Source organism: Liolophura sinensis, chromosome 7, assembly GCF_032854445.1.
Source record: "Liolophura sinensis isolate JHLJ2023 chromosome 7, CUHK_Ljap_v2, whole genome shotgun sequence".
Classification (NCBI taxonomy): domain Eukaryota; kingdom Metazoa; phylum Mollusca; class Polyplacophora; order Chitonida; family Chitonidae; genus Liolophura; species Liolophura sinensis.
In genome coordinates this window covers 18,726,574-18,748,847 of record NC_088301.1, presented here as the reverse complement: position 1 = coordinate 18,748,847, position 22,274 = coordinate 18,726,574, and the positions used below count along the sequence as shown (strand labels likewise).

Sequence of the window (22,274 nt, the reverse complement as noted above, 5' to 3'; positions counted from 1 at the left end):
TAACAACCTGTGAATGGTCTTGGATTTTCTGTCTTGTTTCCTCCTACCATAATGCTAGCCGCCATCGTATAAGTGAAATATTCTTGAGTACAGCGCAAAACACCAATCAAATAAACAGATAAAGCAACAATTACGTTTTGTGTGGCCTCACAGGTAATTATATAGTAATCTTAAGCCCTGACTGTCTGTCATACAATGCTGAAATAAGCTTTCTTATACATCACAACTGGGCTATTCAATGGCTGTACAACTTAGTATCATTGTAAAGAACTGAAATACTGGCCGGGGGTTTGACCTTATACACAATTATTCCTCTCTAATCCTACAGGTGAAACAGGGCTTGAGATTAATGCTATAGCCTGGCCTAACATATGCTCTTCATAGCTGAACTGTTGCATTATTAAAGTACAGACTGAATGGAATAGGTATACCCCTCTTGACAGTGTGTTGTACAATATACAACGTACGTAGTCCTGTAATTGTTAGATTATCTTTAAACACGTATCCTATGACTATTTCTTAGATGTCGTGTCCTAAAGACAGGTAAATTACCCAGATAAAAATAAACCTATCCTTAACCATACAATCTTGGGAGTATACTATAATGGTGGAGGTCCAGTTTGCTGGAGTACTCAAATACCTGTGGGCTGAGTCACCTGTCAAGATTATACCCCCCCCCCCCCACTTTCCATTTACCCCATCCACTATTAATGCTAACCAGGTTATATTGTACTATACGCTCAACACCTGAGATGTGCAACACTATTAATGGTGTTTGTCATGGGAAAACCACATGGTACACATATGTTAAATCCTCAGTCATAAAAATGGTGTATTGAGCTTAGTGTCACACATTGTTCCATTCTTCAGGAACTTCCGGCCAGGTATTACTGGTACAGTACCTGTACAGACTACATTGTACGTGTACAATAGGTATCACCACAGAATTAACATGAGAAAGTTTGTACATTTCATTGTATTAAATCGCACACTACTTGTACTGTATATACACTTCCTCATTTAATACAAAGCCCAGATTCATTATGGGTTTTATTACCTGTCCCTTTTCGCTACAGTACATGATTTGTTACTAATAAAGCAGATTACATGTTCATGTAGGTGGGTTAAAGATCAATGCTTTGGTCTATTTTGATTTAGAACATTTACAGATATACATGTGTGTAATCTTACACAGCTGTAGAAGCTCAGTCATTTATAGAGCAGTGGCCTCTTGTAATGTCGCATCTCGTGTCTTCAATCGTAGCGGTAGATCCAGGATCAATCCTGGGTCGACTCACACCTAAGACCTTAAAAGAGGAAGTTGTAACTTCCTCGCTTGGCGTTTAGCATGAAACGATGGCTTGGGTGGGGCAGCTTACTTGCCTTCAATATGTTGTCTCAGTGAAGCAGAACTAGATAAAAGAGTGGTGGAAATCTGTCCTGCAACGAGGAGGAACATTACATGCACTGTAAGAATTCCTTCGTCGTCATATGACTGAAAAATTGTTAAGTACGATGTTAAACACCAAGCACTCACTCACTCACTCGCTCACTCACGCGTATCTCCAAAGCCAGTATTTTCGTAGGCCTTGAGTTATCATTGGAGGATTAAAGCCTACCCATGTGATGCACCATTCAGGTACAGTGTATGTAATGAAATTTGTCTGATTATGGACCCACAGGATGGATGTGACGGCCAACAATTTAAGTCCATTTCCCAGAATCAAGGTTTCAACAGTAAATGTACAATAACATTGGTTATGATAAACTTTCTTAATTTTTTTTTGGAGAGGAGGGGTGAGGGGTATTATACGTGTACAGAAGTACAAAATTGTTCAGGTCTGTAAGACGTTTTCATACCTGAGGCCCTGTAATAAATTCATGACAAAGTTTCTTTTACTTAACATGTAGTGTATCTTTGAGTTTTTTCTGCATGTTGTTGACTGAACTATTGGAGAAAAATATAAACCTGTTCAAATTGTAAGAATGACGTTGTGAGTTTAATACGAAGTGTATATTACCTGTAATAAATTTTTCCTTATATCCAATACAAATTTCTTCAATGGTAATTTAAAAATTACAAATAGTTTAGACATTTTATGTCCTTGTTTGTTTTCATTTGAAAATGCAAAAGAAAACAAAACAATGGGTTGTAAACAACGAGCTATGCACAGGTAAATATCATCTGGAGAGTGTCTGTTGAATATATGTTCACATCAGTTGTCAATTAAGGTCTTACTGTGTAAACAAAGACTGCCAGTATGAATGGAAAGCAACAGGGTTTGTCTGCAAGCTTGTGAACAGGTGTATTTCTATATATACATGCATGTTTCTGCTGTTTGTGGATTTGTTCCACATATATTAAGTGGGTATGTTTGTGTTGACAAAGACTACACTCTGTATGCTGTGTGGGACATTCCTGTATCTGGGTCAGCCTCTATGTACATTTAGTGAGCGACACTACCTCAGGCATGAAGACCACTGGGAATTAACCAGGTATGTTCAGGTTCGTCAAGATCAGGTAGTTTTATTGAGAAACTCTGGATGTATATTGTACCCACATGTATCTTGGGATATGGATGTTTTCTAATACCACATGAAGAATGATTCCACATGCCTTTGGTGGGTTATTTTTTGCGTATCTATGGCTCGTTAACCAGTGGTAGCTAAACACCTTTAGAAACTGTACACTATAGGTATGTTCTCCAGCTCATCAAGATACTTTCTCAGGAAGTTCAAGGGGCATTTGTAGCCTTGGATGCATGTCAGTCTGGATCTGTTTTACTGCCACATGTAGAATGATTCCATGTATACTTGAGTGGGGTTAATTTTATGTGTCCATGGCTTGTTGAACTGCTGTAGCTAAACGCCTTAAGGGATCGACAGTACACTACAGGTATGTTTTTGAGCTCTCCAAAATATCTGTTCAGATACATGTAGTTTTAGTGGCATACCGCAGCCCTAGTTTAATATCTACATGTCTCTAAATGTGGATCTCTTTTACTACCACATGTAGAATAGTTCCATATACATGTACACCTCAGTGGATTATTTTTGTCTCCATGACCTGTTGACCTTTGGTACCTAAACACCTTCAGGAACTGTACTGAGTTAGATTCAAGAGCTGATCAATCTACCTGGTGAGATAGTTCAAGTACTGTAGCTCCGGTTGTACCTGCCTGTTTTTCTCCTACATCTAGAAGGATTGCATAAAGGTGTACCTCTGACAGATTTGGGTATTTTGTGTGGTCATGGCCGATTGACCTGTCATAGGTTAACAGTTTTTATAATAGGGGAACTACTGTACATGTATGTAGCTATGTTCTGGAGCTCATCAAGATACCTTGTCAGATAGTTCTGGTTGAGTAACTCTATAACATTTATAAGTACCTTATTGTGAATTTGATGTAATACATATATGAGTCAATGATTCTGGTAGTAATTAGCCAAAGTTTTTTTTTTGTGTCAGGATCGCGTTGGTGACCCAATGGTTAGGATCAAACCTGGGTCAAGTGATACCAAAGACTGTAAAAATGGCACTGCTGTCTCAATATTGCTTGGGGCTCAGCACAGACAGGTTAGGGCAAGGAATTAAACAGGACTGGGTGGCCGAGTCAGCTGGTGTTAGTAAATGTGACTGGGTGGATGTATGGTGTCTTTGTTATGACACTCCAGTTGTGGAAGCACCTTGTTGGCATGGACTGACCAGGCTTGCTACAAAAGGACACAGTGACTAGGCACACACAGGGTCAGCTAATAACTCCTTGTCATTGTATGACTGAAAAATTGTTAAATATGACATAAAACCCAAAGCATACTGTATGCATTTTTTTGTGTCTGTGGCACTAATTAGCAATGACTGGTTTTTGTTAAACGTCTAAAATTTGTTTGTGCAGATATGCTCCACAGCTCCTCAAACTATCTGGTCTAATACAAGTACATGTAGACTCCTTGTAGAGTCAAACTGGCTGTTACCTGGTTCATTCATCTAGCAACTTATTCATGTAGATCAGAGGATTGGCTGCAGCGGTAAAATTTATTCAGGTGTGTCACCGGTCACCTGTAAACCTGTGAAACTTGACACCTTTGAGGCAGATCAAGGATACCTAAATGTATGGTTGACCGTTGACCTTAGGGTACTGCTTAGTAGCCTGGAGAATAGTCCATCTGTTCATTTATAGGCTGCAGGTGTCGCTGTATGACAGTATATAGCCTGACTTAGGAAGTGACAGCACAATATACATGTGTATATGCCCCTATACTGTAGTGATTTATGTTGGTCACTGCTGGTGTATTTATAGGGTTGTGGTGCAACCAGAAAGACTTGTTCACAAAATACTAAGGTGTTAACTGCTAATTTACTTAAATGAGAACTTGTATACACAGTGCTCATCTACGTGTATGATAACTGCTGAACTACAGTAATATCTGTGGTAAATATTGTGCATATCAATTTTCATCAAGTATGTATGGGAATAACAGATATACAAATGTAGACAGTGTGTGCTAACAAATACAACCTAGCTACCACAGCTAATGGTGTCGTCTCCAGACACATACGTGTGCGGACTGTGTTCTGTGTGGCATACGCAGTTTAATTACCTGTATCTCTGATATCCATTCTCTACTTGAGAGAAAGTACAATAAACATTGATCTGTTTCCTGGTCTGCATTTATGATAAAGGCATTGATCACCACAGAAATAAATGACATTCATGTATGTGTAGTTTCTGGCTCATACATGTACATGTAGGAACAGTTGTATACTGCGATTGTTTGGGGATAATGACATTAGCTTATAGCTAGACGACCCACAGACCTATTACATATGTATACACATGTACCTGAACAGATTTTCACTTTTGAAGATTGGGAACAAGATTTTCATGGTTTGTAAAAAGCAGAAATACCCTAATCGTTGTTTCACTATTATCTGAAATATTTTTAAGGTATTCGTATTTTTATGCATGGAAGTTACAAGTCTGTTTCTTTCATTGGTGTTTTATGCTATACTCAAGAAAATTTCACTTATACAACTGAGACCAACATTATGGTGGGGTGACAAGTAAAGTCCAAACATGTAAATCGTGTATTTATATTCAGTATCTCTTTAAATAAGTGCATGTACATACACATTGTATATAGACATACATTTAGGTGGCAGGTGCCCTAGTTACTTTAATAGATTACCTCTGTACATGCATGTACGCCTCTGTTATCACCTGTAAACTACAGGTATGATGATGGCACTGTGATGATACATATGCTGTCAGATTTCCTGACACATTATTCAAACAACAGGAACTTCATGTGGGCTTTGATTAGTTGCTGTATAAACATGATGATCCAGACTACAACACAGCTGGATCACCCAAATTAATTAGAATGGGCTTGGGTGCCCCATGGGGCGATAGTCTGGTATACCTAGGTACATGTACACCCCTGCTGGGCTGTGAGACAAAACCTTATAAAATCTAGTTACCAACCACTGCAGGCATATATAAGGTAAGGTAGGCTACAGCCTTGATCCAGTTTGGTAGATAGGATTTCATTGTCACTGTATGTATGTGTCCATGTAAAAGTCTACCCAACCCACCCAAACAGGTAAGTTTTACTATGGTAATTAGGGCAGCTCAGATTCAGTACTGTTCAAAGCATGCTGTCAGAATATATTTACATGTATTTGGGCAACATACATGTGTATCATTTTCCAACTGATGACAAATTTGTGTAATTACAGAGTTCTTCAGAAATGTATTTGCTGTCAGGGGATGACGATTTGTAGGGTTATAGTATTAAATGCTTCCTGGGTTTTGCCAGCTTCCAAGAAATTTGTCCATTAAGGGTATTCAAAGGTTTAAATAAAGGTATTAGACAGGTACCCTGGTTGTTCATATAGTTAGTACATGTGTTGTATTCCCCATCATTTTAATTATATTTTCCATCACTTTTTAGTTTACAATATATACATGTACTGGTTTATTTTGTATGTACAATGTAAGTAGGACACTGACTTCTTTTTATTTCAAAGTGTTTGTAAGTTGACTTTCCTCATTCACTAGATAGGATCAGAAGATGAAATGAGACAAAATGTTTTGTTTTTCCAAATTGTCTATTTCTGGCAGTGAATTCATGTGATTATTGGGCTTGGCTCACACCTGATTGGCTGGCTGGACATAATCAGGGGAATCCCCTTGCTCAGTATCAGATTGCATGTACACTTTTATATAAGCCAGGAAGGGGAATCACCTGTCTATTTAAGCTTTGGTTTATACTCCTTCCCATGTTGCCAGGTACTTAGAATTCACCTAGGATGCTTGCATTCTTGTAGGTTATGTTCAAGTTCTTTTATGTATGACCATTTATTGTTCAGGGGTTCATAGACATCAGTCATGACTACAGTTTAAGAGATTCAAAATACTGAATGTGGAGTTCACAAAACTCTAGTATGCTATAAGCAGGAGGAAAACTGAATGTATATCAATAAAACTCAATTCATATAAAGACATTTCTGGTGAAAGATGTGGAGTGCTTGGTTTATTGGAGTATTGGTTCTGTCTGCGAGTTCTGATTTGACTATGTTCACACACTCCTACCAATATGACAATCATCCCCCTGCGGCTGGTAGTACATCATCTACGGTTTTCAACTTCCTTCCATGTTATCTGGCAGATGTCGCCCTCTAGAAAGATGTATTGGAACCCCAAACCCATAAACTAACCTTGTCATCTGATTACAGAGAGAAAAACCACTGCTTGTTTTGCTCTCTGTTACATATATCCACAATCCGTGTACAGATTGAGGGCTCCAACATTTTACAAGCAATCCAGATGCTCAAAGCTATGAATTGTTTGTCACCCTTCACAGTGTTCAACTTTCCTTCAGACCATGAGACTGCAACAGGAGCAGTATTTGATGAACTCAAGCACTATTCTCCTTTCCCTAAATATTTGTCTAATTCTATGCTTTTCCTTTTGGTACTTTAGTTCTCAAACGAGATTTTTGTGCTTTCCTAAAACCCGTTGATGATACACTTAGTGACATTTGTTTTCTGTTGTGTCTTACCTGCAGGTGTCTTTATATAAGTGCATGTATGGTGCAAATGACCAGTCAGTGAGTGTCTCTGTTTTTCTGTTGTTGCGACAGGTGTGAATTAACGCAGTACGATGATGGCAGAGGAGACCCACGTGGTGAGGCCCAGAGGTCGGGCTGACCCTGACGAAGAGGAGGACGAGTTGGGTGACCAAGAGTACAGTCTGGACGACATTCCCGCTGATAACAGCAACCACATCAACAACAAGGAGGCTGGCATATTCGCGCTGGAGGAGAAAAGCAAGAAAAAGACCAAGGACAAAAAGAAAGGAACACCGAACAAGGACAAGGAAGAGAAGAAACGTCTGGAGGAGGAGAGAAAACGAGAAGAGAAGGAACGAAAAAGAGCAGAACAAGAGAGAAAGAAAGAGGAGCAACAACGAAAGAAAGAGGAGCAGCAGAGGAAAAAACAAGAAGCCAAAAGTCCGAGACAGGACAACAGTATGAATCATAGTGTTACAGACGATGATTTAAGCATGAAAGAGAATGTGCAAGCAAATGGTAATGACATTGACAGAGATTTACAAAAACGAGAGTCCAAGCGCTTGAAAGAGGAAGAGAAACAAAGGCGGAAAGAAGAACTGAGGAAACAGAAGGAATCCAAAAAAGAACTTGAGCAGCAGAAAAAGGCAAACACCAAGTCACCAGTTCCCCCTGCTGTCCAGGGCAGCAATTTTGTGCGTTCTCGAGTTCTGCTACTTGATGGCACGAATCTGGACTTGGAGATAGAGGTAAGTCAGTGCTCCAGTGGTTGTGGAAAGCCTGTTATTGATCTATTACTGTAACTCATCACATGTTAGCAAGCATAACAGGCCGATCCGAATGATGCAGTTTTTTCTCCAAAACAATCATATTAAAAATGTGCATAAATTGCACTGAAAGAAGCTTTTTCATAAGCAAAAGGGTTGAAGAATTAGGGGAGTGTAGTTTCCATAATTTACTGTAAATGTTATTCTGTACGTACCAGTGCTTTTAAATTGACTGCTGATAAATTGTGATGAGAAATGTCTCCTCCTGGTACATGGTGAAATGGAATGGTTTCCTCCATTGCTTGGTGGAGTGGGCTGGCTTCTTCCTGGTATTTGTACTGCCTGGTACGTGGTGAAGTGGATTGGTTTCCTTCTGCATGGCTGATTGAAATGTTGGAGTGGAACAATATTCTCCTGATGCATGGTGAAGTGAAACAGTATCCCCCTGGTGAATAGTGAAGTTATCCATAAGTAATGCCTCTGTCAATCTGTGAATAGTGAAGTGGATTGGTGCCTGACAAATTGATATGGCAGATTATCCTGCCATATGGTGAAATGAACAGTATCCTCTTTCTGCATGGCAAATTGGAATGGTGAAGTGGAACAATATCCTCCTGGTGCTTGTTAAAGTGAAATGGTATCCTCCTGGTGCATGTTGAAGTCAAATGGTATCCTCCTGGTGGATGGTGAAGTGAAATGGTATCCTCCTGGTGCATGTTGAAGTGAAATGGTATCCTCCTGGTGGATGGTGAAGTGAAATGGTATCCTCCTGGTGGATGGTGAAGTGAAATGGTATCCTCCTGGTGGATGGTGAAGTGAAATGGTATCCTCCTGGTTGATGGTGAAGTGAAATGGTATCCTCCTGGTGCATGGTGAAGTGAAATGGTATCCTCCTGGTGCATGGTGAAGGGAAATGGTATCCTCCTGGTGCATGGTGAAGGGAAACAGTATCCTCGTTGTGCATGGTGAAGTGGAATGGTTTCTTCCTGGTACATGGAGACATGGAAAATGACCCAGTTAGCTATATACATGTAGGCTAATGCATTAAATATTAATTCATATTGGTATAATTTTCAGAAACGAGCTTATGGGCTGTTTTTGTTTGAGAAAGTCTGTGACCACATCAACCTGTTGGAGAAGGATTACTTTGGGCTGTATTATTATGATTATCAGAATGTAAAGGTAAGCAGAACTAAGTTTAGTCTTGTACTAGTTATTAGGTGGACACTTTTATGATGTGGGCAAAACAATGTTGAAAACTTAAAATTTTCAGATTGCTAAATTCAGAGCAAGCATGTGTATGTTCAGTTTGGTTCATGGTTTTTGTTTTAAATGTACCTGCTGTGCTTACACTCATGGTGTAAGGCTTCAGTGAAATGTACATGCTAGGCCTACACTCATCGTGTAAGGCTTCAGTGAAATGTACATGCTATGCCTATACTCATGGTGTAAGGCTTCAGTGAAATGTACCTGCTAGGCCTACACTCATGGTGTAAGGCTTCAGTGAAACGTACCTGCTATGCCTACACTCATGGTGTGAGGCTTAAGTGAAAAGTACCTGCTATGCCTACACTCATGGTGTAAGGCTTCAGTGAAATGTACATGCAAGGCCTACACTCATGGTGTAAGGCTTAAGTGAAAAGTACCTGCTATGCCTACACTTATGGTGTAAGGCTTCAGTGAATTGTACCTGCTGTGTCTACAGTCATGGTGTAAGGCTTCAGTGAAATGTACATGCTATGCCTACACTCATGGTGTAAGGCTTCAGTGAAAAATACCTGCTATGCCTGCACTCATGGTGTAAGGCTTCAGTGAAAAGTACCTGCTATGCCTACACTCATGGTGTAAGGCTTCAGTGAAAAGTATCTGCCATGCTTACACTCATGGTCTAAGGCTTCAGTGAAAAGTACCTGCTATGCCTACACTCATGGTGTAAGGCTTTAGTGAAAAGTACCTGCTATGCCTACACTCATGGTGTAAGGCTTCAGTGAAAAGTATCTGCCATGCTTACACTCATGGTGTAAGGCTTCAGTGAAAAGTACCTGCTATGCCTACACTCATGGTGTAAGGCTTCAGTGAAAAGTACATGCTATGCCTATACTCATGGTGTAAGGCTTCAGTGAAATCTACATGCTAGGCCTACACTCATGGTGTAAGGCTTCAGTGAAATGTACCTGCTATGCCTACACTCATGGTGTGAGGCTTAAGTGAAAAGTACCTGCTATGCCTACACTCATGGTGTAAGGCTTCAGTGAAATGTACATGCAAGGCCTACACTCATGGTGTGAGGCTTAAGTGAAAAGTACCTGCTATGCCTACACTTATGGTGTAAGGCTTCAGTGAATTGTACCTGCTATGTCTACACTCATGGTGTAAGGCTTCAGTGAAATGTACCTGCTATGCCTACACTCATGGTGTAAGGCTTCAGTGAAAAATACCTGCTATGCCTGCACTCATGGTGTAAGGCTTCAGTGAAAAGTACCTGCTATGCCTACACTCATGGTGTAAGGCTTCAGTGAAAAGTACCTGCTATGCCTACACTCATGGTGTAAGGCTTCAGTGAAAAGTATCTGCCATGCTTACACTCATGGTGTAAGGCTTCAGTGAAAAGTACCTGCTATGCCTACACTCATGGTGTAAGGCTTCAGTGAAAAGTACCTGCTATGCCTACACTCATGGTGTAAGGCTTCAGTGAAAAGTACCTGCTATGCCTACACTCATGGTGTAAGGCTTCAGTTAAAAGTACCTGCTATGCCTACACTCATGGTGTAAGGCTTCAGTGAAATGTACCTGCTATGCCTACACTCATGGTGTAAGGCTTCAGTGAAAAGTACCTGCGATGCCTACACTCATGGTGTAAGGCTTAAGTGAAAAGTACCTGCTATGCCTACACTCATGGTGTAAGGCTTCAGTGAAATGTACCTGCTATGCCTACACTCATGGTGTAAGGCTTCAGTGAAAAGTACCTGCTATGCCTACACTCATGGTGTAAGGCTTCAGTGAAAAGTACCTGCTATGCCTACACTCATGGTGTAAGGCTTCAGTGAAAAGTACCTGCTATGCCTACACTCATGGTGTAAGGCTTCAGTGAAATGTACCTGCTATGCCTACACTCATGGTGTAAGGCTTCAGTGAAAAGTACCTGAGATGCCTACACTCATGGTGTAAGGCTTCATTGAAATAATTACGTGATTCAACCTATTATTTATTTATGTATTTTATTTGATTGGTGTTTTATGCCATGCTCAAGAATATTTCACTTATACAACAGCAGCCAGCATTATGGTGGGTGGAAACCCACGACCATCTGCAGGTTGTTGGCGGACCTTCCCACGGACCTGGCTGGAGAGGAAGCCAGCATGAGCTGGGCTTAAACTCACAGCGACCGCATTGGTGAGAGACTCATGGTTAATTACGTTGCGCTAGTGCGCTAACCAACTGAGCCGCGGAGGCCCCTTCAACCAATTGCAACCAGTTTAAATGCACCCATCTCTGCATACACATGTATATGGGTTGTGAAGATGAAATGACTATGGAAACAAGACATTACGACTATAAATTGTACATTGGATCTCTCGATTAGAAAGTTTCCCGGGACATATCGACGAACACGTGCCTGTGCTTATACAGGTAATTTTTAAAAGCATTACATATCTGCGTGTCAGTGCCCAGTAATTACATAGGTCATCCAATTTGCTGCCCACAAGATTGTCTCGTCACTTGTCAGCTCTGAGTGACGGTTGGTAATCTGTTAAGTATACAGATGTCCATTGTGTCATTTGTGGGGAAAAAAGCAATGCCTGTATGTTTTGATTGTCTTGGTCGTCTTGATTGTGGGAGGGATGTGAGTGGATTGTGAATACCTATGTTGATGTGCAAAATGACATGCATAGACAGTACATACAGGTATGGGTGCATGGCCCATAGGCTATTCATAGACACTACTGTGGAGCATTAAGCTGACCCCAAAGCTCCTAACTACAGTGTACATGTGCATGTAACTCCCTGGGTAGGACTGTGAATCACTTAGAGGTCAAGTGTCCAATACTATAGTACCACATTGTAAACTGCTGACAAAGCAAAAGGAGAAAACTGACTTTTTTTCAGAGGCTCATATAAAGTATTTTATATTTAGATTTTATTCACATGCAAGTTTTTGTAGCCGGGCAGAATAAATCAGACACACATACATGAACATGCAAAACACTGGGTGGTTTTATAAGGATTTAATTTAGATACTTAGCTAATCCCGAGGGAAATATATAAACCTCCTTAAGCCTTTAAGGAACAGATTTGACTTTGAATGTGACTTTTTCACAGGAATCCCAGCAGATTTCTGTAGTTTTGGTGTAAGGAAGTTCTGAAGAGAATTGGATTTCCATTGAAAGTGAATTTAGCCACACTTCTGAAAGTATCACAGTGATTGTGATACGAGGGATGGATTGTTAATTACTACAGGACATAATCAGGGTATAATTTGCTGTTATAATAGTGCTGATAAATAGATAAGTAAAACCAAAAAACTAACACAACTTTATTTGAATGGTACATAAAAGATCAGTATACCAGGTACTTCTTTCTAATGCTGTCTCAATCTGTTTCATAAATCCTGACTCTGATGGGCTGAGTGTGGGGGTGTGTTTATGTCGTGGATAAGATATGCTGGTGTTAAGCAGGTCATCCGTGTACCCCCAAATACACCTGATTATTAGCTGAGCAACATTGGCAGTGACGCTGGGATGTAGGTCAGACATTCCAGCTTAGTGACTAGCTCATCGTCAACATGTCACTGGTTCAGGTTGTAAGACTTACCTGTCACAGGGATGTACAGTCTTACCTGTCACAGGGATGTACAGAGATGTACAGACTTACCTGTCACAGGGATGTACAGACTTACCTGTCACAGGGATGTAAAGTCTTACCTGTCACAGGAATGTACAGTCTTACCTGTCACAGGGATGTACAGTCTTACCTGTCACAGGGATGTACAGACTTACCTGTCACAGGGATGTACAGTCTTACCTGTTTGTGATAACGAGTAAATTAGCAATGCTCATTCAACATAGATGTTCAGATGTGAGAAATTCTTAGTTTTGTAGTGTTTTAAATTATCAGCAGATTACACGGATAATGCCGTTAAACAATTTTTCTAAGAAAAATTGTACCTTTGAAACTTAATAGTGGTTAAAATGTCTGCATGTTTTTGCTCCAAGTACACATATTCAAGACAGTACAAGTGAAAACAAAAATTTGAAATGTGTTGCAGAATGGTTTTGTTCAATGTTAGCCCTATGTTGCAGAACGATCTGTGTATACTCTATTAAACTTATAACAGCTTACACTTACATGTAATGTCTTATTGTCTCCATACACTCCAGAAATTAAACTTAGAACAGCTTACACGTACATGTGATGTCTTATTGTCTCCATACACTCCAGAAATTAAACATAGAACAGCTTACACGTACATGTAATATCTTATTGTCTCCATACACTCCAGAAATTAAACTTAAAACAGCTTACATGTACATGCAATGTCTTATTGTCTCCATGCACTCCAGGAAATAAACTTAAAACAGCTTACACATGCAGGTAATGTCTTATTGTCTGCATACACTCCAGAAAAGTGATGTACCACTCCTTTTTTACATGTGCTCTTTATTTCAAGGCAGGTAGAATGCATCAATGTGGCCAGCAGATTACTCATTCCCTCATAAATGTAAAAATAAATATGACGTTTGTTGCTATTTTGCAGACATGGCTGGAGCCAGAGGCAAAACTACACAAACAGATCAGGCTCATGAGTAAGTCTTACCTGCGTTACATGTGTATTGCTCCACACATACTGTGTTTTACTGAACGTTCGAATGTGCTTGAAACATAAAATGTATTCAGGGTTGTGTGAAAGGTAAAGAAATATACCTGTCATGTTGGGAAGTACATAAGTTTCAGCACCAAAAGTAATAAATATGACATTTATTAACCTCTAAAAACACGCCTGTCTGGGCAACATTTTAAGTCTTTTGCTGTAGTTTGTTCATTCAAAGTTGATTTTCTGAATATCCCTGAATATAGCAGAAGGTTCACAGAGGTTTGGATAGGATTTTTATAACTTTACATTTTTCATTTTGGATGTGAAGCTGTGATGTGCTAGAGGCATACCTTTTATGTGTAATCTGTTCATGAGGCATCTGTATTCTTGCTGTACCTCTACACCCTAACAAATTCGTAAATTTGTTTTTCTTACCGCTTTTCAGAGGGTGGATTAAATTTTATATTTGGGGTCAAGTTTTATCCACCTTACCCAACACAGTTGCGAGAAGATATGGCCAGGTAGGCATACCATTAATTTCTTGTTAACTGAGCAATCTTGGGTGTGACTATTTTGATACTGGGTCCTGTCTGTGAGTTGTTACGCACTTCAATTGGCATCGCGAACAACAGCTGTTACCGGCTATGGATTGCATGCAGACAGGTGAGTTCGGAGCGAATGTTTAAGCTAATTTCTTGTCAGATTCAGAGTGCAAGTTACACATGTATTTGCCTATAATAGGGGAGTTTCGAGTTGAAACTCTTTTGTCAGCAAAGGTTAAAACCTACTGTGTCATGTGACTTGAGAAAAATGTTAGGCAACCTTGACATTAATTTTACTGATCACCTGTCTTATCCTTTTTGAGAAGCACAAATGACACTATTTTCCTGTAGAAACTTTTCAAGTTCACAAACGTTCAGTTTCTCAATTTTCTCCATCATTCGTCTATTCTAAATGACTTCTTATGACACTTTTTTCAGATGCTCATGTTATAGTGAATGTGATCAAAAATAGTTGCCTAACATTTTTGACAGGTCACATAATACAGTTGGACTTTTTCTACCTTCTTCGATAAAAGAGTTTGAACTGGAAGCTGACCTATTGTTGTTGTGTTCTTTGATATTGTACTAAATGAACAAATGACCAGACTGGTGTGCTTTTATTATTAATGCTCTGATTGATCTGTTTACCAGGTACCAGATTTGCCTTCAGGTCCGCAATGACATTGCTACAGAAGCGTAAGTTTCCTATCTCACTCATTAATAAGATATGCAAGTTATCTATAGAATCCCTTCATATACAAGCACATGGCATTCTGAGGTTTCATTGGGACCATTGCATTTGACATTTTATCAACAGATGAGGTTCCATATTTATACACATTGATTGATAGTGATGAAAACGCTTGTTATTTTCATGTCCTCACTTGAACACTGGACTGGCTCTATTCATTGTTTACTTTAGCTATTCTGTAATGGGAAATTCATACTTAGATCAAGTAAAGTCATTGGCTACCCATTTTGAAGATTTTTAACAGGTGCTTGATAGTATTAATATGACTAAAAAAAATTCTCAAATATATAGCTTGAAAAGATTCATAAAATATACAGATAAAAGAAAAGGTCATCAGATGGAGTGTACAATTTGTCTCCATTCAGGATCATGTGTAAATCAAGCTATTTAGACTTGGTGTTGTTCGTTAGCATTAATACTGAAAATCTAGTGAATTTAACTTTGATTTAATTGTGATATTAATTTTTCTTTTTGTTACATGCAGGTTACCGTGCACGTTTCTGACACAAGCTTTGTTGGGCTCTTACACGGCCCAGTCTGAGCTAGGCGATTATGATGTAGAGGAACATGGGGCTGGCTACAGTTACTTGGAGGTGCTCAGATTTGCACCTGAACAGTCGACGGCGCTCCTAGAAAAGATAGCAGAACTCCACAAAACACACAGGTAAATTATAGGAGGTTGAGCTGTTCACCTCCCCAGGAAGAATGTAGTTCCAAATCTCCTCATTTAATTGTGACCCAGAGAATTCTTGTAGATCTTTCTGGGGTTTTTTTTCAAAGAGATGTAAATGTTGCTTGTTCTCTTCAGAAACACAAACATATCCAATTGGTTATTCTAAGTCAGAACATGCTAGGATTTGAAAGTTAGCAATTTGCACAACAGGAGAATCACCAAGGGCGAGAGTCTTGTGGGGCTGGGATTGTTGGTATTTCTTTAATTCATAGAAAAACAAAGCCCAGTCTAAGATCCTGCTTGTCACATGCCAAAGTCGTTCAAAAATGTGTTCATCTTGCTAAATGTTTTAAATGGATACAAAAATACAACAGCAAATTGAATAATTGATTATTTGTACCTCTTTCTGTCCCTGAACAGAGGATTAACACCAGAGCAAGCAGAATACCATTTCCTTGAAAATGCCCGAAAATTGGAGTTCTATGGCGTGGAATTCTTCAACTCAAGGGTAAGTGAAAAAGTAATATTTTGTGAAGTGGTGTTCTTTAAAAAAAATTTCGCTTTTTTTGAGATTTCTTTGTAGCATGTTAGATTTATTTATTTATTGTATTTGATTGGTGTTTTACGTGGTACTCAAGGATATTTCACTTATACAACGGCGGCCAGCATTATAGTAGGAGGAAACTGGGTAGTGCCTGGGGGAAACCCAAGACCATCCGCAGGTTGCTTCCGACATACGGCTATAGCATGTTAATATTTCATTGTACATTTGTTTACTAACAAATGTGTTTTAGTTAAGTTTATTGTTTATTTAATTTGTTTCCTATAAATTATACCACTGGTGACAATTTAAAGAGTTGTTGTGGTCTTTTAGTGGCTTAAGCAATATGCTGGGATAACCCATTTTTACAGATGTACATGTGAACCAGTACTTCCTTGAATACATTTTCAGTTATTTGATTTTTTACCATGATGTCCTCATAAAAGATATAAGATCTTTTTCCGTTGCAAATTTGCTTCATGTCGAATGTTCTCATCTGCTACTGTCTTAATTCTGTTATTTCAGGATTCAGAGCAGCCGAATGTTCTGATTCGCCTTGGTGTGAGCGCTCGGGGATTGCTGATCTACAAAGATCGCAGACAGTTGAACCGCTTTGCCTGGCCTCAAATTCTTAAAATGTCCTACAGCAGCAGAATTTTCTACATAACACTCAGACCTGTGGAGGTAAGTAGCAAAATGTTATTTATCTGATTGTATACTCCAGAATATTTTACTTATACGACTGTGGCAAGTTTCATTGGTTGCATAAACAGGAGTGCCAGGAGTAAACCACCGACCTGTGGCAAGTTAGTGGATAACTTCCCCTTGTGAGGGTGAAGTTACAGTGGTTTTCAGCAAAATTCATTATAGACCATTCAGCAGTGCAGTCTGGACCAAGACTCCAAAATCAGTTCGAACTGGGGAGGTGCATGTACATGTAGTAAATCTGGGGTGAAATATTTGCTTTTTGTTTTTTATTCTGTGATTTCTTCACATCAGAAAAATCCTAGTAAGTTTTGTAAACATACAATTGTAAACATAATATTGTAACCATGACTGATGTATCCATAATCTATTCATTATTTATCTCCTCTTCACACTTTAGTTCCAGCCCTACCAGAACGTGATTGGATTTAACATGGAAAACAGCCATATTGCTAAGCACATCTGGTGGATTTGCTCAGCACATCACACATTCTTCAGGTAAGAGCAGAGCTGTCTCCCTTAGTAAGACCCTTGTGTGATGAAGGGTTGAATGTTTAAGTGTATCATGAAGTTGTGAAGTGGATAATTAGTGCTTGAGCCCTGTGCAGTTTTGCCAAAGATTTCGAGTGAAAATATAGAATTGCATGCAGATAAAATCTCTCACCAGCTGAATTCTGCAGCATCTCATCAACTCTATCCAATAGTTCGATCTCGGCCGTTTTCTGAGAATGTTAATTGGCATTGTATCACTCTGGTCCCAGTTCTTGCACCCATCGTTAGACAGATACACAATGTTTTAGAAGTTATAAAATAGACTTGTCATAAGTTGCAATCAAGTACCAAGTAACAGGTCACATTGATAAGGTATGTTCAATCTTTCTGTGACGTCATGGTCACAATTGCTTTCACTCAGAATGGATAAAAAGTCTTGTTGTCATGAGAAGGGCATGGTGGCCAGGTGAGAGTGGGTAGGTGTGGAACAACAGAGAACTAAATGTGCACAATTATGCATGATTGTGCATGATTAATCCTGTGCATGATTGTTCTTCAACAGGCTCAAGGATCCAGACATTCTGCCAAGATCAAACTCGCTCATCTCATTCGGATCCAAATTCCGGTACTCCGGACGAACACAGCATCAAGCCAGTCATCGAAATGTCCCCAGAAGTGCTTCTATGTTGTCCTTAGGGTCAAAGTCCAATTTCTCACAGAGCGGCAGGTTACACAGTCAGAGCCAGCGCATTATGTAACCATGGCAACTTCAATCATAGCCTTTTCATCTCTGTACAAGGTATTTATCTCACCCGTCCCCACTAAGACATAGGTTAGGCACATGTAAGGACAGCACGTCCCTAGCCTCTCTCTTTAAGCCACTAATAAAATTGCCTGTGCTTATATAACTGCAGTAATATACTGCGTAGAGCAGTCTTATTTCCTTGTCCATATAGGATTGAGAGAAAGCAGGTATGTAGACAGCATCTATATTTCACGCTGTTAGAATTCTAATGGAGTCTGTATACTGTACAGACAATAGTCTTCTATGTCAGAATTCAGTTTCACAAAATTACAAACTTAATGCTTTATTAAACTTTTCTATGATTTATTTATTTTTTTATGTGATTGGTGTTTTACACCATGCTCAAGAATATTTCACTTACATGAAGGCAGCCAGTATTATGGTGGAAGGAAACCAAACTCCCAGCAATCGCATCGGTGAGAGGCTCCTGGGTCCAGCGAGCTAACCCACTGAGCCACGGAGGCCCCTAACTTATCTATGAGAGAGTTTGATACAGTTAACATGTACATCAGCAGTAATTAAAAATACTGTGGTGAATTGTAGAGGTCTATACATTCACATATACATATACAAGTGTATTAAGCACTCTGTCTAAAATCACTTCAGCTCATGCTGGCTTCCTTTCCGGGCGTACGTGGGAAGGTCTATCAGCAACCTGCGGATGATCGTGGGTTTTCTGCGGGCTCTGCCTGTTTTTCTCCCACCATAATGCTGGCCATCATTGTATAAGTGAAATATTATTGAGTATGTTGTGAAACACCAATCAAATAAATAAATACAATAAATCTGAAGTCACCGTTTGTTTCTTATAGTTGCTTGCGACCATGCAATTATAACCACTTTGATTGCTACAGTTTTTTAAAAACTCCATTTCTGTTTCCATTTCAGCAACATCACATTTTCATGTATTGTTCCTAAGCATCTTTCACAGATCTTTCCGTGGATACTTACAAATGTGTCAACTGTTATCCTGCTCATGGAGAAGTGTTGTAGGTGAAAATCTGAAAACAGTATACCAGTAGTTCTGGAGAGTGGTCAGCATTGAGAAATTTTTTGGCTGATATCAGATTTTGGGTCCCGAATTGAATGCATCACAAAAGCTGATTCATGCTGGTGTAAACTGGATAGGACTGGTTAACACTGGATTAACCTGATGTCTATAACTGCCAGATTCAAGCAGAAATAATGGCACATTGTGGCATGTAGCAGTATTGGTGCTTTTCTACTTGGAAATCATTCCCGTGTGATATCACAGGAGATTATATGGAAACTGTTGTCCTTTCATCAAAGATACCGACGCCCTATCGCCTTTCTTTCCACAGAATCGAATTCATTACCGTCCAGATGTGTTTTCCGCAGAAAGAAGGGGCATATACATGTATGTGTAACGTGTCAGATATATTTTTTCATCAGTGCATGGAACATGTGGCTTCTCAGAACCATATCTGACAGGTTTCTCTACAAGGCTACATTCATTTTAGCTTCTGTAGATATGTTGGGGACAAATTCAGTGTTACTTAGTTATTGGCCTGCATTCAAAGCTTCGAACTACCTCTCTTCCTCGTTATAACACGCTTCACTACAATATGCGCTTCAGTGTAGCACAGTCACAAATGTGTCCCCCAAATTTTTTACATTGTGGTTACTTCACATAGCTGTAATACTTTGAAAGTGAACAAAACCTTCAGACTGTAAGTTGGTTGCACTCAGAAGTTTGGTTATCATGTAAATATTCAAGGAAAACCATATTATGTTGATCTGGCTTGCAATTTACATCATGTTATAAACTTTTGTTATGTTTAATATGTTGCGCAATATCAGTAGCTGACAAGCTTCCTATAACGCGCTTCACATAACACAGTAGAAAGATTTGTCCCCCCCCCCCTCCCAACATCAGCGTTATAATGAGAGAGAGGTGTTTGGTCCTTTCACCATTTGCAGTGACTTAACCATTTCCAAACAAAACTACTAGTTTATGTGGTAAGACCTGTGTATGATATGTCAAGATGCATAAAAGGATGTTTGAAAGCTTTCTCTTTTGTTAATATTTAATATTTTAGCTGCTGACATGTACACTTTCTGACACATTTTCTTTGCAGAGAGCATAGCCACCATGTTCTCAAGGTTGTAATAGGGCATGGTACAAGCATTTTCATGGCTCTAGACATCTTAAAATGCTATCCTTGTGAAACTCATTTGCACATCTGCAATAATGTCCCCCCCCCCCCCCCCCACCTTCGACCACCACCATACTTGAGATGTTCCCATCCGCAACAAAATATTGCATCCCACACAAAACACAGACACATTAAAGTAGGCTGGCTAGAGACTCAAAACTGAAGAAGTTATGGATTTGAACAACTCTTACAGAACAATAGTATCTCACATCACACATCATGCCATACTTTTCTTCATTTCTGTTCATTTCTCATTTGAGCATTTTAATGCATTTCGCTCTTTGGTGTTTGACTTTATGGTGATGTTTATGTACATTTAGTTTTATGTTTCTTACAATAGTTTCAACCTACAATGACAAAAGTAAAGAATATCTTCATTAAAAAGCATCAGTGATGCTATGTGTTACCTCTTTGTTTTTAGAAACCATACATATCACTGGTATATATACTGTGAAGTTCGATATGCTAATTATGAAATTCAAAGTGTAAACATTCCCAAATTTGTATATATACATTTAAGTGCATCATTGTATATTGTGATAGCTTATAAATACATATAGGTGAAGTTGTATAAAATGAAAAACATTCTATGTGTATATATATGTATCTAATTTTAACATAGTTGTTTTTTTTTCTTTGTTTATTTTCTTTTTTAATTCATCTTTTTTGTTAATACTACATTTTCCATTGGCAGGATGTAGAATTATATATGTTGAAAGAATTCCTAATTTGTTTTGTTATGTCTTACATATCATTTCATAAATTTACCGTATTTCTGTCCATATACATTCCCAATTTGTATTTTTTGTCAGCTATATACATGTATTTTCTTTATCCTATAAATAAATATAGATGTATTTGCAAAGCATATATAATTACTCTGAAGAGAAAAAATCTAATCTACGCGAAAAATTGGAGAAGTTAACATTACGGATTTCTGTCATAGAAAGGAGTGTAAAGTTGTTAGTTGTTTACAAAGAAAAGGATCAAATGCAGTATAAAGGTACTAGTTTTCCATCAAAAGATGTCCACTGACGTAATAATACAGTATCACTTTGGTGTTCAGGCCTTATCCATGTATAAACTTGAAAACCGCAGGTTGTATGTGTGCAGTGTTGTGTAGAGTTAGCGGCAGCCCAGAGCGCAGAGTATCCTAGCGATGGGTTCTGGGTATTGTGGATCATACGTGGCCTTCGATATATCATAGTACAGGCAAATGGGAGTTGAGTTCATTAGCGTTGGTTGACATTGAGCAGAATGAGGATGAAACATTGAAAGTGAATGAAATGTGAGATGTGGTGAACAGACATTCTGATCTTTTCATTTTGGTCATTGATAGGGTTTATTTCCACCTTTATTTTACATATACACAATTGAAAAGTTTTAGAACAGATTTCAGGGACTTTGTGAATTGAATTTCACTCCACTGTTCTAAAACACTGTAATATCAAACCTTTTGTATGTTTTGAAGGTGTATACATGTATTTTCTTTATCCTACTATGGCATATTAGATAGGTGGGAACTTCTGTGTGATTGTATCTGAGCTGTCAGAAATTAATATAGGGCCATTAAAACTGTTGGAAAGGATAAGATAGTTCAGTTAACTTTCAATGAAAGAAATTGCCTTATGCGATAGTGCACTTCTCAGTGAAAATTTTCTTTTTCTAGTTTGCCATGCTGAATGAAAACAAGCTAATTTTTTTCTGTGAAATATACATGAATAATTTGTATCATAGGAAGTATTCTTGGAAATAAATTTCAACAATTGCACCAGACTGTTGCTGATTGTCTTTGTGTACCGTTATCAGATTAAGCCCTACAGATTAGGGTCCCATCAGTGGGATGCATAATTGAAGGACAGCGTTTTATAAAATTGTTGCCTCAAAGCATCACAATGACCCAGGAGCCTCTCACGAAGGCAGTCGCTGTGAGTT

The 22,274-nt window shown here is 38.9% G+C and overlaps 1 protein-coding gene across 2 annotated transcripts in view; it reads left to right on the top strand.

Moving 5' to 3' along the window:
- The window catches only part of LOC135470207 (band 4.1-like protein 2), a 29,930-nt gene extending 8,978 nt beyond the window's left edge, over positions 1 to 20,952 (top strand). The window contains exons 1-12 of one of the 2 annotated variants that reach the window (XM_064749019.1): positions 2,479 to 2,496; positions 7,147 to 7,823; positions 8,919 to 9,023; positions 13,597 to 13,645; positions 14,099 to 14,174; positions 14,847 to 14,891; positions 15,431 to 15,610; positions 16,040 to 16,127; positions 16,686 to 16,844; positions 17,266 to 17,363; positions 17,920 to 18,156; positions 19,051 to 20,952. In XM_064749019.1, the coding sequence (XP_064605089.1) occupies positions 7,167 to 7,823; positions 8,919 to 9,023; positions 13,597 to 13,645; positions 14,099 to 14,174; positions 14,847 to 14,891; positions 15,431 to 15,610; positions 16,040 to 16,127; positions 16,686 to 16,844; positions 17,266 to 17,363; positions 17,920 to 18,115 (1,653 nt within the window). In that variant the 5' untranslated portion in view covers positions 2,479 to 2,496; positions 7,147 to 7,166 and the 3' untranslated portion in view covers positions 18,116 to 18,156; positions 19,051 to 20,952. Of the gene's footprint in view, positions 1 to 2,478; positions 2,497 to 7,146; positions 7,824 to 8,918; positions 9,024 to 13,596; positions 13,646 to 14,098; positions 14,175 to 14,846; positions 14,892 to 15,430; positions 15,611 to 16,039; positions 16,128 to 16,685; positions 16,845 to 17,265; positions 17,364 to 17,919; positions 18,157 to 19,050 lie in introns of those variants that run through there. The other variant, XM_064749017.1, reaches the window with a different exon arrangement.
- The last annotated feature ends 1,322 nt before the right edge of the window (positions 20,953 to 22,274 follow it).